Source organism: Branchiostoma lanceolatum, chromosome 1, assembly GCF_035083965.1.
Source record: "Branchiostoma lanceolatum isolate klBraLanc5 chromosome 1, klBraLanc5.hap2, whole genome shotgun sequence".
Lineage (NCBI taxonomy): Eukaryota > Metazoa > Chordata > Leptocardii > Amphioxiformes > Branchiostomatidae > Branchiostoma > Branchiostoma lanceolatum.
In genome coordinates this window covers 23,718,174-23,728,734 of record NC_089722.1, presented here as the reverse complement: position 1 = coordinate 23,728,734, position 10,561 = coordinate 23,718,174, and the positions used below count along the sequence as shown (strand labels likewise).

At 43.4% G+C, this 10,561-nt stretch overlaps 1 protein-coding gene across 1 annotated transcript; it reads right to left on the bottom strand.

The window, feature by feature from the left end:
- Positions 1–322: 322 nt before the first annotated feature.
- On the bottom strand, positions 323–3,675 carry LOC136448232 (tyramine receptor Ser-2-like). Its single transcript, XM_066447564.1, has 2 exons — positions 2,720–3,675; positions 323–1,327 (listed from the first exon to the last, which is right to left on the bottom strand). The coding sequence occupies exons 1-2, from the start codon at positions 3,165–3,167 to the stop codon at positions 399–401; spliced, it is 1,377 nt and encodes a 458-aa protein (XP_066303661.1). The 5' UTR covers positions 3,168–3,675; the 3' UTR covers positions 323–398.
- Between the last annotated feature and the right edge of the window lie 6,886 nt (positions 3,676–10,561).

Sequence of the window (10,561 nt, the reverse complement as noted above, 5' to 3'; positions counted from 1 at the left end):
ATACTTATACAGAATAAAATATCAAATACAGTTCTGATGACTCTGTCGTTCCTATCAGGTATTTCAGTTCTCAATTTCTTGAGCAAGATTATGTAATTTTGATACTTACATTAATCAAATGGTCAATATTGCAAATGATGCATCGGACATATAGAATGTGCTTTAAAATCTGCAAAGCAAATAAGACATGAATTCTGTTAAGCTCATGCTAAAAGACTAACATTTTATGTAGGAATAGGAATGTTAGTCTTTCAGTATGAGCTTTACATAAGTCATGTCTAATTTGCTTTGCAGATTTTAAACCATATTCCATATGCCCAAATTGACCAATTACACATGAGGAAGCTGAAACTAACAATTTCACATATTGCACCCAACGTTTGAAACAACTTAACATACTATCGCGTCCAGTTGCACCGGAAGATTTTTCTCAGAATTTCCTTGAACACGGCCCGGAACTTGTTGTTCATGACCCCGTAGATGATCGGGTTCCAGCAGCTGTTGGAGTAGCCCAACATCAGGGTGGCCATGTCAACTAGCCGCGGGACAGGGGTGGGGGAAAACACCGACCAGAACATGGTCACACAGAACGGCAACCAACAGATCGTGAACACTGCAATCACGACGACGAAGGATTTTGTCAGTTTTATGTCATCTTCGCGGTCCTTTCTTTTCTTAGCCTCCTGGTGTCTTCTTAAGATACTGGTCGACGACTCTGCTGCTTGGGCCGAATCAGGCGGGTTGCCATGGGAAGTTGAGGAACTACAGATAGTCGTGATGTTGTCAGCCGTATTGTTGGTTTGGAAAGCGTGTTTGATCTGGTGTTTGGAAACAGGCCTAGGCGTTCTAGGAACTGTCAGGAGATTTGAGCTTGGTTTAGGCTTTTCCGTTAGATGAACTGTTTTATCTTCTGACTGAGATTTGATTGATGTTAAAGATTTAAATCTACCCTGTTTATTTTCGTTGGTACTTCCTGATGCCTGGGGTCGCAGGAAGGCCGACCGAACGGGCGTAGCCTGGCAGGATGTCTGCTTGTTTCCTTGCCGGACTCTCCTTCGACTCTCGCGGACGGCCATGATGATTCTGGTGTAGCAGAAGGCCATGGAGGAACTCGGCCCGCCGAAGCACATGGCCACCATGAAGAAGGTGTAGGACACACTGGACGGCCAGTTACAAAAGCAGATGGACTGCCCGGGAAGGTAGGAGTACTCGGCCCAGCCTACCAGCGGAGGCGCCGCCAGGAGGATGGACAGGACCCACACGCCTGGAGGATCACAGAAAGATAAAACTATTGAGAAAACTTTTCCAATGTCTGAACACATTTGTAACAACAGTCACCCTGCAGTTGTATTAAATCAGTTTACGTCACATCGTACGTAGCCAATTGCTTCTACCACTGATCCGGCCGACCTGCTGTATGAAGCATGTCATTAAAGTAGGGATTCCAGAGAAGGGAGACCGTTCAGAAACCATTGAGCGTCCAAAAATGTTTAAGAAACTCACAACGGTCTTTTAGCGAGATGACAATGACCTTCAATGTCCTTTAATGTATTGCTGCATGAAAAACCTAGCCTGGAAACCATACCCTCGATGGCTCCCCGATATCTCTACGGCACTGTGAGTGATCCCCGCCCGCCCAGACAGCCTAGCCAGCTCGGGGTGTTGTTTACGGCCTTGGATTAAATTAGCTCGCCACCGCGGCTGGGAAAGTAGGGTGGCAGCGGAAGTAGGGTATAGCGGAAGTAGGGTGGCAGCCAGAGGTAGAAAGGCTATCAGAAACGGGCCCGGTAAAACACCCCTAAGCCGACCCCTAGAGACTGGGACCAGGCTATGAAAAACCATGCGGAAGCAATTATAATTATATCGGACCGGGAGTAAACATGAGGATGACAACGTCCATAAAGAAGAAATGAAGGTATATATGATGCACACAAAAAAACGAAAGTGGAGAGCAGTTAAGGAAAAGTGGCGAAGCCAAAGTAACTGTGACGAAGCCTGACATTCAACCGGTTTTAGAACCTTCGTTTACGGTCCTTGTTCAGCTTTGCTCCGCTCTAAAAATAGCGACCGTTCGTAAGCCCGGACTAACGCCGAAGGAGGGTGGATATCAGGCTACCTGTAATATGTGCAGGGAGAAAGAAGTCGACATTTTGGAAGCGTTGCTTCGTCTTCGACCATATGTTCTCAAACTTACAGCTACAGGTCTTGTAGTCCCTGTCACACAGTTGATGAGCTTCGCGTTTTTTTTTTGTTCGCCAGAAGGTCGCCAAATTTCAAAATCGACCGAGATTCGAGCATTTTTTACCACATCACACTGAACGGGGCTTGGCGGCCTGCTAACATCGGCCAATTTCTAAGAATTATTAAACACCGGACATATAACTGCTGAAAATGCTGAGCGTGTATTTCCTGATGTTTATAACAGGGGTAAAAAGTGAATAAGAGAGCAAAGCCAGTAATAATGCAACTGTATGTAATAAGTAATGCTTCGGTCCCATTTCCAAATCGGGGCCCGGTCGGACATGTCGACAGCTTGTGGGAACGAGAAATATGATAAAAATGACAACAAAACACACAAAACGTAAAAATACTCAGAGCCATATGTAGTGTATTTCCATGATGTGCATTATTTCATTTTTCGTTTTCGCAAATAGCCCGGCCGGCCCGGGTTGGAAATGGGACGCCGCATTTCAAAGATATTCAACTACCGTCCACTTACCGGTGATGGTCAGGGCCGTTCCTCTCCTGTCGAAGTAAGTCGGGTACTTGGAGTAGTGGACGATGATGCAGAACCGGTTGACGCCGATGGCGGCCAGGTTCATGACGGAGGCCACGAACGTGATCATGTTGGTGAAGCCGAGGAAGGTGCAGACGCCGTCCCCCAGCACCCAGCCTCCCCGGGCCACGGCGGACACCGTGAACGGCAGGTTGAAGGCCGCTACCGTCATGTCGGCCGCGCTCAGGCTCAGGATGAGGTAGTTGGCCGTCTCCTTGCGCAGACTGGGCTTCCACAGGACGCTCACCCACACCAGCAGGTTCCCGCAGAACGCAAAAAAGAACACCACCGCCAGGAGGGAAATCTCCACGACTTTCTCTGCTGTGGAGATGGTGAAGATGGTCTGATCAGTGCCGTTGGGTGGGGAGACCAGAGCATCGCTGCCGTTCATCGTGACGAGGAGGCGAGATGCTAGCAGTGGTCGTGTTGTAAAAGGGCAAGTGAGATGCCCGATAGTCTGAGTCAGACCCTGTGCCCTGCAGCTGAAGTAACTAGTACGTGTAGGCGGCGGTAGTTACTTGAGAAGAAGGAGAAACGCGTTTGCGTAGTATGTTTCGTCCTTGATTAAATGCCTATTATGGACTGCATGAATTCCATATGCAGTTTCACATCACCAGCTAGTGTGATCATTCTCTCTCTGTGCGCTCGGACGTGAGGTGCGGGCCAGTGACGCCGCAATATTTCACGCAGTCAGAAGAGCGTCAGAACCGTACTTAACGTCACAACCGTACTTAGCTCTGCACGCCACTTGATTAACACACTACTCCTCCATTGGCATTGCTGCGTCCGTTCGTTCGTGCCCAAGGACATCGTAACATGATGAGTTCTAGCCACTGGTGATCGACTTTATACAGACATCCTGAAAATGGTACATAAACACAATCAAGACGAAAACAACCAAAAACATCACAGGTTTTCTTCTATCTCATTTTTGTGACAACAACCACACAGCAGCACTAGCTCACAGGCACTTCCATTATTCTAAGAGATAGGGCCGAGTCAAATCAAATTGCACATAGATAGGACCTGTACTAAACTAGATTACACATCAACAGGTAGTCAATCTGTACCGCTGTCCAGCTTCCTTGTTTTTGTGGTGAGCAGGTTATGATGACGTGGTTCCACTTGGCTGTTATGACAACACTAATAACTAAATTTAGTATGTAATGCTGTTTGATATCTCTGAACGTTGGTCAGGTTACGTTGGGAAAATGGCCGGAAACTCGACATTTCTACATCTCCTTTCATCCGAATACCGTATACCGTATACTTCCTGTGGATACAGTGTATGAGATTGTATGAATAGTAGATACGAAGGACTTACGAAATCTGTCCATACATACAGCCAATACATATGAGTTTCAACTAACCTCGTCCTATTGTTTGAGAGGTCTCCATGGTAACCAACATGGACGTTCAGAACAGACGACAGGACAAGCATGTTGCCACCATTCTGCCGTACAAACGACCATTCACAGTCGCTGTAGATGCACCATTTTAGCTCTATTACTAACCTGGACGCCTTGTAGATTGTCCTGCGACGAATCAATATTTAATAGTACATTCACATGTCCCGAGTGTGCAGCTAAGATTAGCGTGAGCGCCACCAGCCTCAAGGGGTCTACAGACGCCCTCCATTTTAAAAGGGTAAACTTGGTAAATAGCGAATCGGAAACCCCAACGGTGAATTTGAAACCCCGATGCTTAAAACCCCTGACGCCCAATTAGGCAATAGATGGATAGCTATGGTTGGCGTAAACAATGTGGCGAACAAAGGTACCATTATAACGTCTGGTTGTGAGCAACATTGCTCCTATTGTGTCTCTTGTCCTGATCTATGCTTGCCAGGAACCGCCAGTTTTCTGTGATATATCTGAATGTGTATATAGGGATGTGAATACGAATGGCTCGTTGCTTCTGCAAACAAGTTGTCCTACGTGTACCGGTAATTGAAATCACATATATCTGATCCACTGGTGCTACTTTCCACATAGGCAAGGCCATCGAGAATCAAACATTTGAAAAGAGAGGGGAATCTGGGTATTTTGAACAGTAGATAGAGGTATCGGTGCATGTATTACTGAAGGGGACTTATCGGCAAATTGTTTTTTTTTTTATTCTTTAATTTTTTTAATTAAATGGTCACCACTTAACAAGACCCGAAGGCCAAGGAGTGAAGGCGACTCCGAGGTTATGGGTTACCTATATAACTGTAACAGCATCTCTTCACCCTACGTCAGAAACATCATGAGACTAGCTCAGCTGCTAACTGAGAGTGCGGACTAACTAACGCTGACCCAATAAGAGAAGCAGGGGTTACGAAGGCTGCTCGGGAAATTTTAATTATTGTTTTTAATTATACAGAGCCATGAAGTTAAGTAGTACACTCTAGATCTTGAGAAACAAAAACAACTCTCGAACGTTGCCTTCAAGTTGGCATCTGAATGCAGTACATTTGTAAACCGCCAAACCACCTTTCTCTCTACCGAGAGCACGTGTACACCACACTCGCTTTCGATTCAGGTCAGCACCACCCCCACAGGATGTATCTCAGACGACGTTTTGTTCAAGCTCAGGATATGCGGCCATTGCCTGTAACTACTAATTGTCTTTTTTTGCGTTTCGGTGCTTTCGCACCGAAACGCAATGTCCTGGCTTTTACCTTCAAGCATGCATGCTTGGTTCAACACTGTGTCGCACACAATAAGACCTTATATGGCAATACGTTCTCAAATCCTTGTATAGCCGTTGCCTTATATGGCAAGAGAGCAGGAAAAGGCACGCACGCCAGATTTGCATGTGACACAGGACGGCGACCGCATGTAAATGCTACAACTGTTCGGAAATATCATTGCATTGTGGTTTCGGACTTTGATATCCTGAAAAATGACCATATTACATCTATTCCACAAGATTGCAGAAGAAAAAAAATGATTTCGTCAAGAAAACGAGCAAAAATCGGCATAAATGATACCATGTAGTGAGGTTATAGCATTACGTCCAGAGTGAATAGTTACGTATCGCAGCTTGGCCGATCTGGCAACGCCAAGCACTTCGGACCCAGAAGATCCGGGTTCGTCTCCGTGCATGGATTTTTTTTTTTCTTTTTAGATATTGAATATCAAAAATATATATTGATATTATATTAATCTATCAATATCATATTTATGAATATCATTTTTTTCATTAATAAATAAAGAAATATTTTATATTTGTTATTTTTAAATATTCATTTAATATATACAAGGCCTTTGTCTTATGAACAGGACTTCATAGATTCCAAACCCGGCATTCGAATTTTTCTGTTCATTGTAATGGAAAATACCGTGCAGCGGCTCCTATGCGCGGTAAGATGATTCTTGCAAAACACTCGCCACTAAACTTCTATCCCCGATGTAAACAGAGGCTCTTGATGTTGTTTGCAAAACAGCGATTCTTTGTTACAGTAGCAAATGCTCCATTGTTCAGTATCGACTTCATTCAGACAACACGGACGTGGAAAGTGGCGCCCCTCGGCACAAAACTATGGGAATTTTCATATGGGAGTTCGCTTCAGCGGGAGTTTTGTTTTTGTTTTGACGGATAAAACGCGAAAACCCACGCCGCTTTCGGCACACTTCCGGGTTCATTGATCGCTAAAATTACGCAAAAGCCACCATCAATCGGCAAATAAATGTATGCTTTCCCGAAAACATCTTTTGGTTTTACATTTTCTTCACCATAATGTTGCTATGTAGTCGATAAAACCGCGTTTTTATTGCGTTTTCATGTGTAACATTTCAGACAAAGAAAAAACTTAGACCGCGATTCTGCTGCCCCATGATGCACTTCGTCTGCAATATTCCCGCCTTCAGCTGCAGCAATAACCAATCAGAGACGCGTAATGCGATCATGTGATGATGATTACGTAACACGCGAAATGCATCTTGGGGCAGCAGGATTTGAACAATATGGCGACGGGTGATCGAAAATGAAATGATTTCGTCAATGCAACGCTGTATTTTGCGGCATAAATGCCGAGAGACGAACTTTTATTTTTATCTCAAAATGCGTTTTACACGTTTGTCTTTGACTAGCCCGGTAGAAATCAAGCGGATCGTCGTCTGGTCCTTCAATATCAAGGGAGTTTGTCAGATATCCTGGCGCGAGGTTCTCAGCAGCGTGACGTTTAAACTTCAAAACGTTTTACTCAAAATTTGAGCGGAGTAGAGGGTTAAGTGTTGACCCCAAATAATGGTAATGTTTTCCCGAAAATTCCTTGAAAATGGAACGATTAAGAAAGACACCAGGACTTCATAGCGTGCCGAATACCGGGGCGTGGTCACATCTTGGAGACGCGCCGAGCGACAGCGGCAGATGGGGGGTGCGCACTTTATTAAGGTTTTTCTGTGAAGTATCTCAGCTGGCGTGATTGGGGTTGCGGTGAAGCCCAAATCGGGGGTGCGCACTTTATTTGGGGTGCGTCCTTTATTAGAAGAAATACGGTAGCTGTTGATTTGTTTGACATTTGGTAGTCATTTTAGATAGAACCTTAGCTGTTATGAACTTCTATTTCACTTAATTACCATAGTGCTGATGATTCAATGGTGCTTTTTCAAATTTTATGTTTTATTGCGTGCCATGTACATAATTACATTGATAGCTTTTATAATGAGCCTATTATACATTTTACAAATAAGCACAAGTTGTAGGCCAAGACCAGCTTTTTCAAAAGCACTTAAGTTAAGTGACGTAACTTCAAAATTGCTTTCCCCAATCTGCCTTTCTCTATTAAAACAGTACTCATTTCCCAAAATGACAATTTTTCTTATAGACTGAACAGCCCTTGAGTGACTTCCTCTGGCAGATTTTACTTCAAGTAAAGGGAAAAGACAATTCACACTTATAAACGTAGCCGAAACGCCAGCTTTTTTTAAAAGCTCTTGTTTTAAATGCTCACATGTTTCATGTACGCCCGCGTGCCTCCTTGACATTTACTAATTGCCACATACAGTTATAATACAATATGGTCCTAAAAAAAAAAGACTCCTCATTACTGGACAAAACGTCTAATTAGCTCCCTCTTCTTTCTTCACAAACGTAGTGCTTAAGACGAAGTCCGGAGGCAATACATTCACATTTAAATGAAGTAGCCTCTACCTGGCTCCACGGGTCGCTGGAAAGATAGAAATTTGCCAAATAGACAGATAACATGCCAGAGGAGTTAGCTGGCCAGGGAGTACAGTTTTCGACCTAGGTCTAGTTGGTAAATTTCAACTCTCTTTCCAGCGACCTGTGGAGCCTGGTAGAGGCTATAAATGAAGTAGGTGAGATCACCTCTGATTGACATTTGCGAGAAAACTCCTGAAGTTTCCACACTACCGACAGTGGTTTCCTCCTCGCCGCGGAGATATCGGTGGACGTACAACACAGTCCAGTAACCAGCTAGACTGCTTCAAAACAAGAACTGAACGTTTAAAAACAAGCGCCTTACCGTGCATGATCAAGCTACTGAACAATGTTAAATCCGCCATTTCCTAGTGTGTTACCCAATTGCAAGAACAGTATGTGGTTAACGAAATCTAGGAATGCTTTAATGTTAATGTGATCTATCGATATTTTACTACCGTCTGTATCAAATGATATAGTCAAGTCAAGTCAAGTCAAAGTTTATTGCACAACGATTGTAACAGGTACAATGTAAGGCAAAGATAAAATGCTACTGGCTACTTATATCAAACTACTAAAAGCTACAGGAAGGTTCAATGCTATACAATGATTAGGTTCTAGGCTGTACAATGTTCCATTTCAAACTACAAGAAAGCACTATCTATATAATATTATCAGAGGTAGAAAATATCAACAGGTGATACAATATGGAGCCGTATATGTCAATTATACAATAACATGGCGAAGAGATGAATGTCTTATACAACTAAATCGCTATTTCACGGATTCTTTTTTGCATAGATGTAAAAATATATTGGCCTAGATATATAGATATTGTTTCAGGACATGACATAAGTACTATGTAATGATGCTTTTAAAGGGCGGAGCTTCCATGTAAGACATCACGAAATCACCGGCGAATGCACCCGGATACACGGCGACATGCCGACCTGCGTGCCGATTACCGGCGCCACGAACGTCCCTTGCTCGCACGTAAATAATCGTAAATGTTGCCCGACTTGTGTGGGTCCACATCACGAAATCGCCGGCGACCCACAAAAGTCGGGCAACATTTACGTGCGAGCAAGAGACGTTCGTAGCGCCGGTAATCGGCACACAGGTCGGCATGTCGCCGTGTGTCTGGGTGCATTCGCCGGCGATTTCGTGATGTGGACCCACACAAGTCGGGCAACATTTACGTGCGAGCAAGGGACATGTATCCGGGTGCATTCGCCGGCGATTTCGTGATGTCTTACATGGAAACTCCACCTTTTAAAGAGGATGATTCAATTTGTACACGAGTATATAGAATGAATTATCTGATGATAATTGTGATTTTAGAACAGTAACCTCCAGCGTAATTCAGGTGAGCAATGTTTGCCTGCGAGACTGTTGATCGTTTTTCTGTGAATACATGATTAAACCATTCATCAAGCACATTCATACCGGTGTCCCAATTTTTAGCACGAGTATGGTGAGTTGAAACCCCGTTACTGAGAACGGTGACTCAGTATAAAATGAAAATCTTGTAGAGAGACTGCAGATACTTTCATTAAGGAAATGTAAAACATCGACGAAATTGCAGTTGACTTTAAAGTACATAGACTGATAAATTGATAAGTGTATATCGTAAGGTGGCGTTCTCAAATTATGTGATTTCTTTTTTAACTCATGTGAGTCATGTCCTAACCCGGGGAGGGCTGATGTCAACGCTAACGATCAAAGAAATAAGAAACAATGTAAAACATGTTTCGTTTATTTACCTCTTGGGGCATAAAGTAAACGGTATTTACAGCGACAATTCCAACAATTGGCTTAGTTGAAAGAAAACAGTGAAGAAGAACTAGGTGAAAAAATACCATACGTGTTTTACAAAAAACATATCAAATATGTCTGTTAAACTATAACGCCTATCTAACGTTACCGATAATGTACCTTCTAACACACCTCTACGTTGCACCAAAACTACTTATTCTTTACACTACACTTGTCTTTGTGGTAAAGGTACAAAATAGTATGATTTTTTTTCTTCATAATAAGCTACACGCCATCCACTCGTACATATATTCATTCCACACATTTGCTGACTCTTATACATGGGGATATGGCATGGTGATCCAAAGTTCTCCAGACCACCCCTAACGTTCCTAATGGAATAATCCTGATGATTTCCTTGCAATTTTACAAGCCATGATGCTGAAGTTAGGTAAGGCATGGCATGATATGCTCTGATGTTGTTTTGTTAGAGAGGGCACCCATCTTACTCTAACTGGGACTTACTGATGTGTGGTGACGGCGCAGAGGCAAGGCCACCGAAAATAATTCATACAACAAGGAATCATGGAAAATCTCTCTCCGCCTGTACACACATCCATTCTTACAGATGGAATTCATATTTCTTTCATTCATGGCACATGTACACAGTATGTCCATATTAGATATGACCAGTATTGTCAATGGGATACGGTACACCACCAGGCGCATATTGTACATAGAAAATACATGGCACATTCTTGGAGATATTATTTAAACATTGGTCATTCTAGATATCCTTATATAACCTTGGTTGAGAAAAATGTACATTGTTTCTTCAGTCTTCAAGGCGGCCGTGTGTGAAAAACTGTGCTTTCTTCTGTG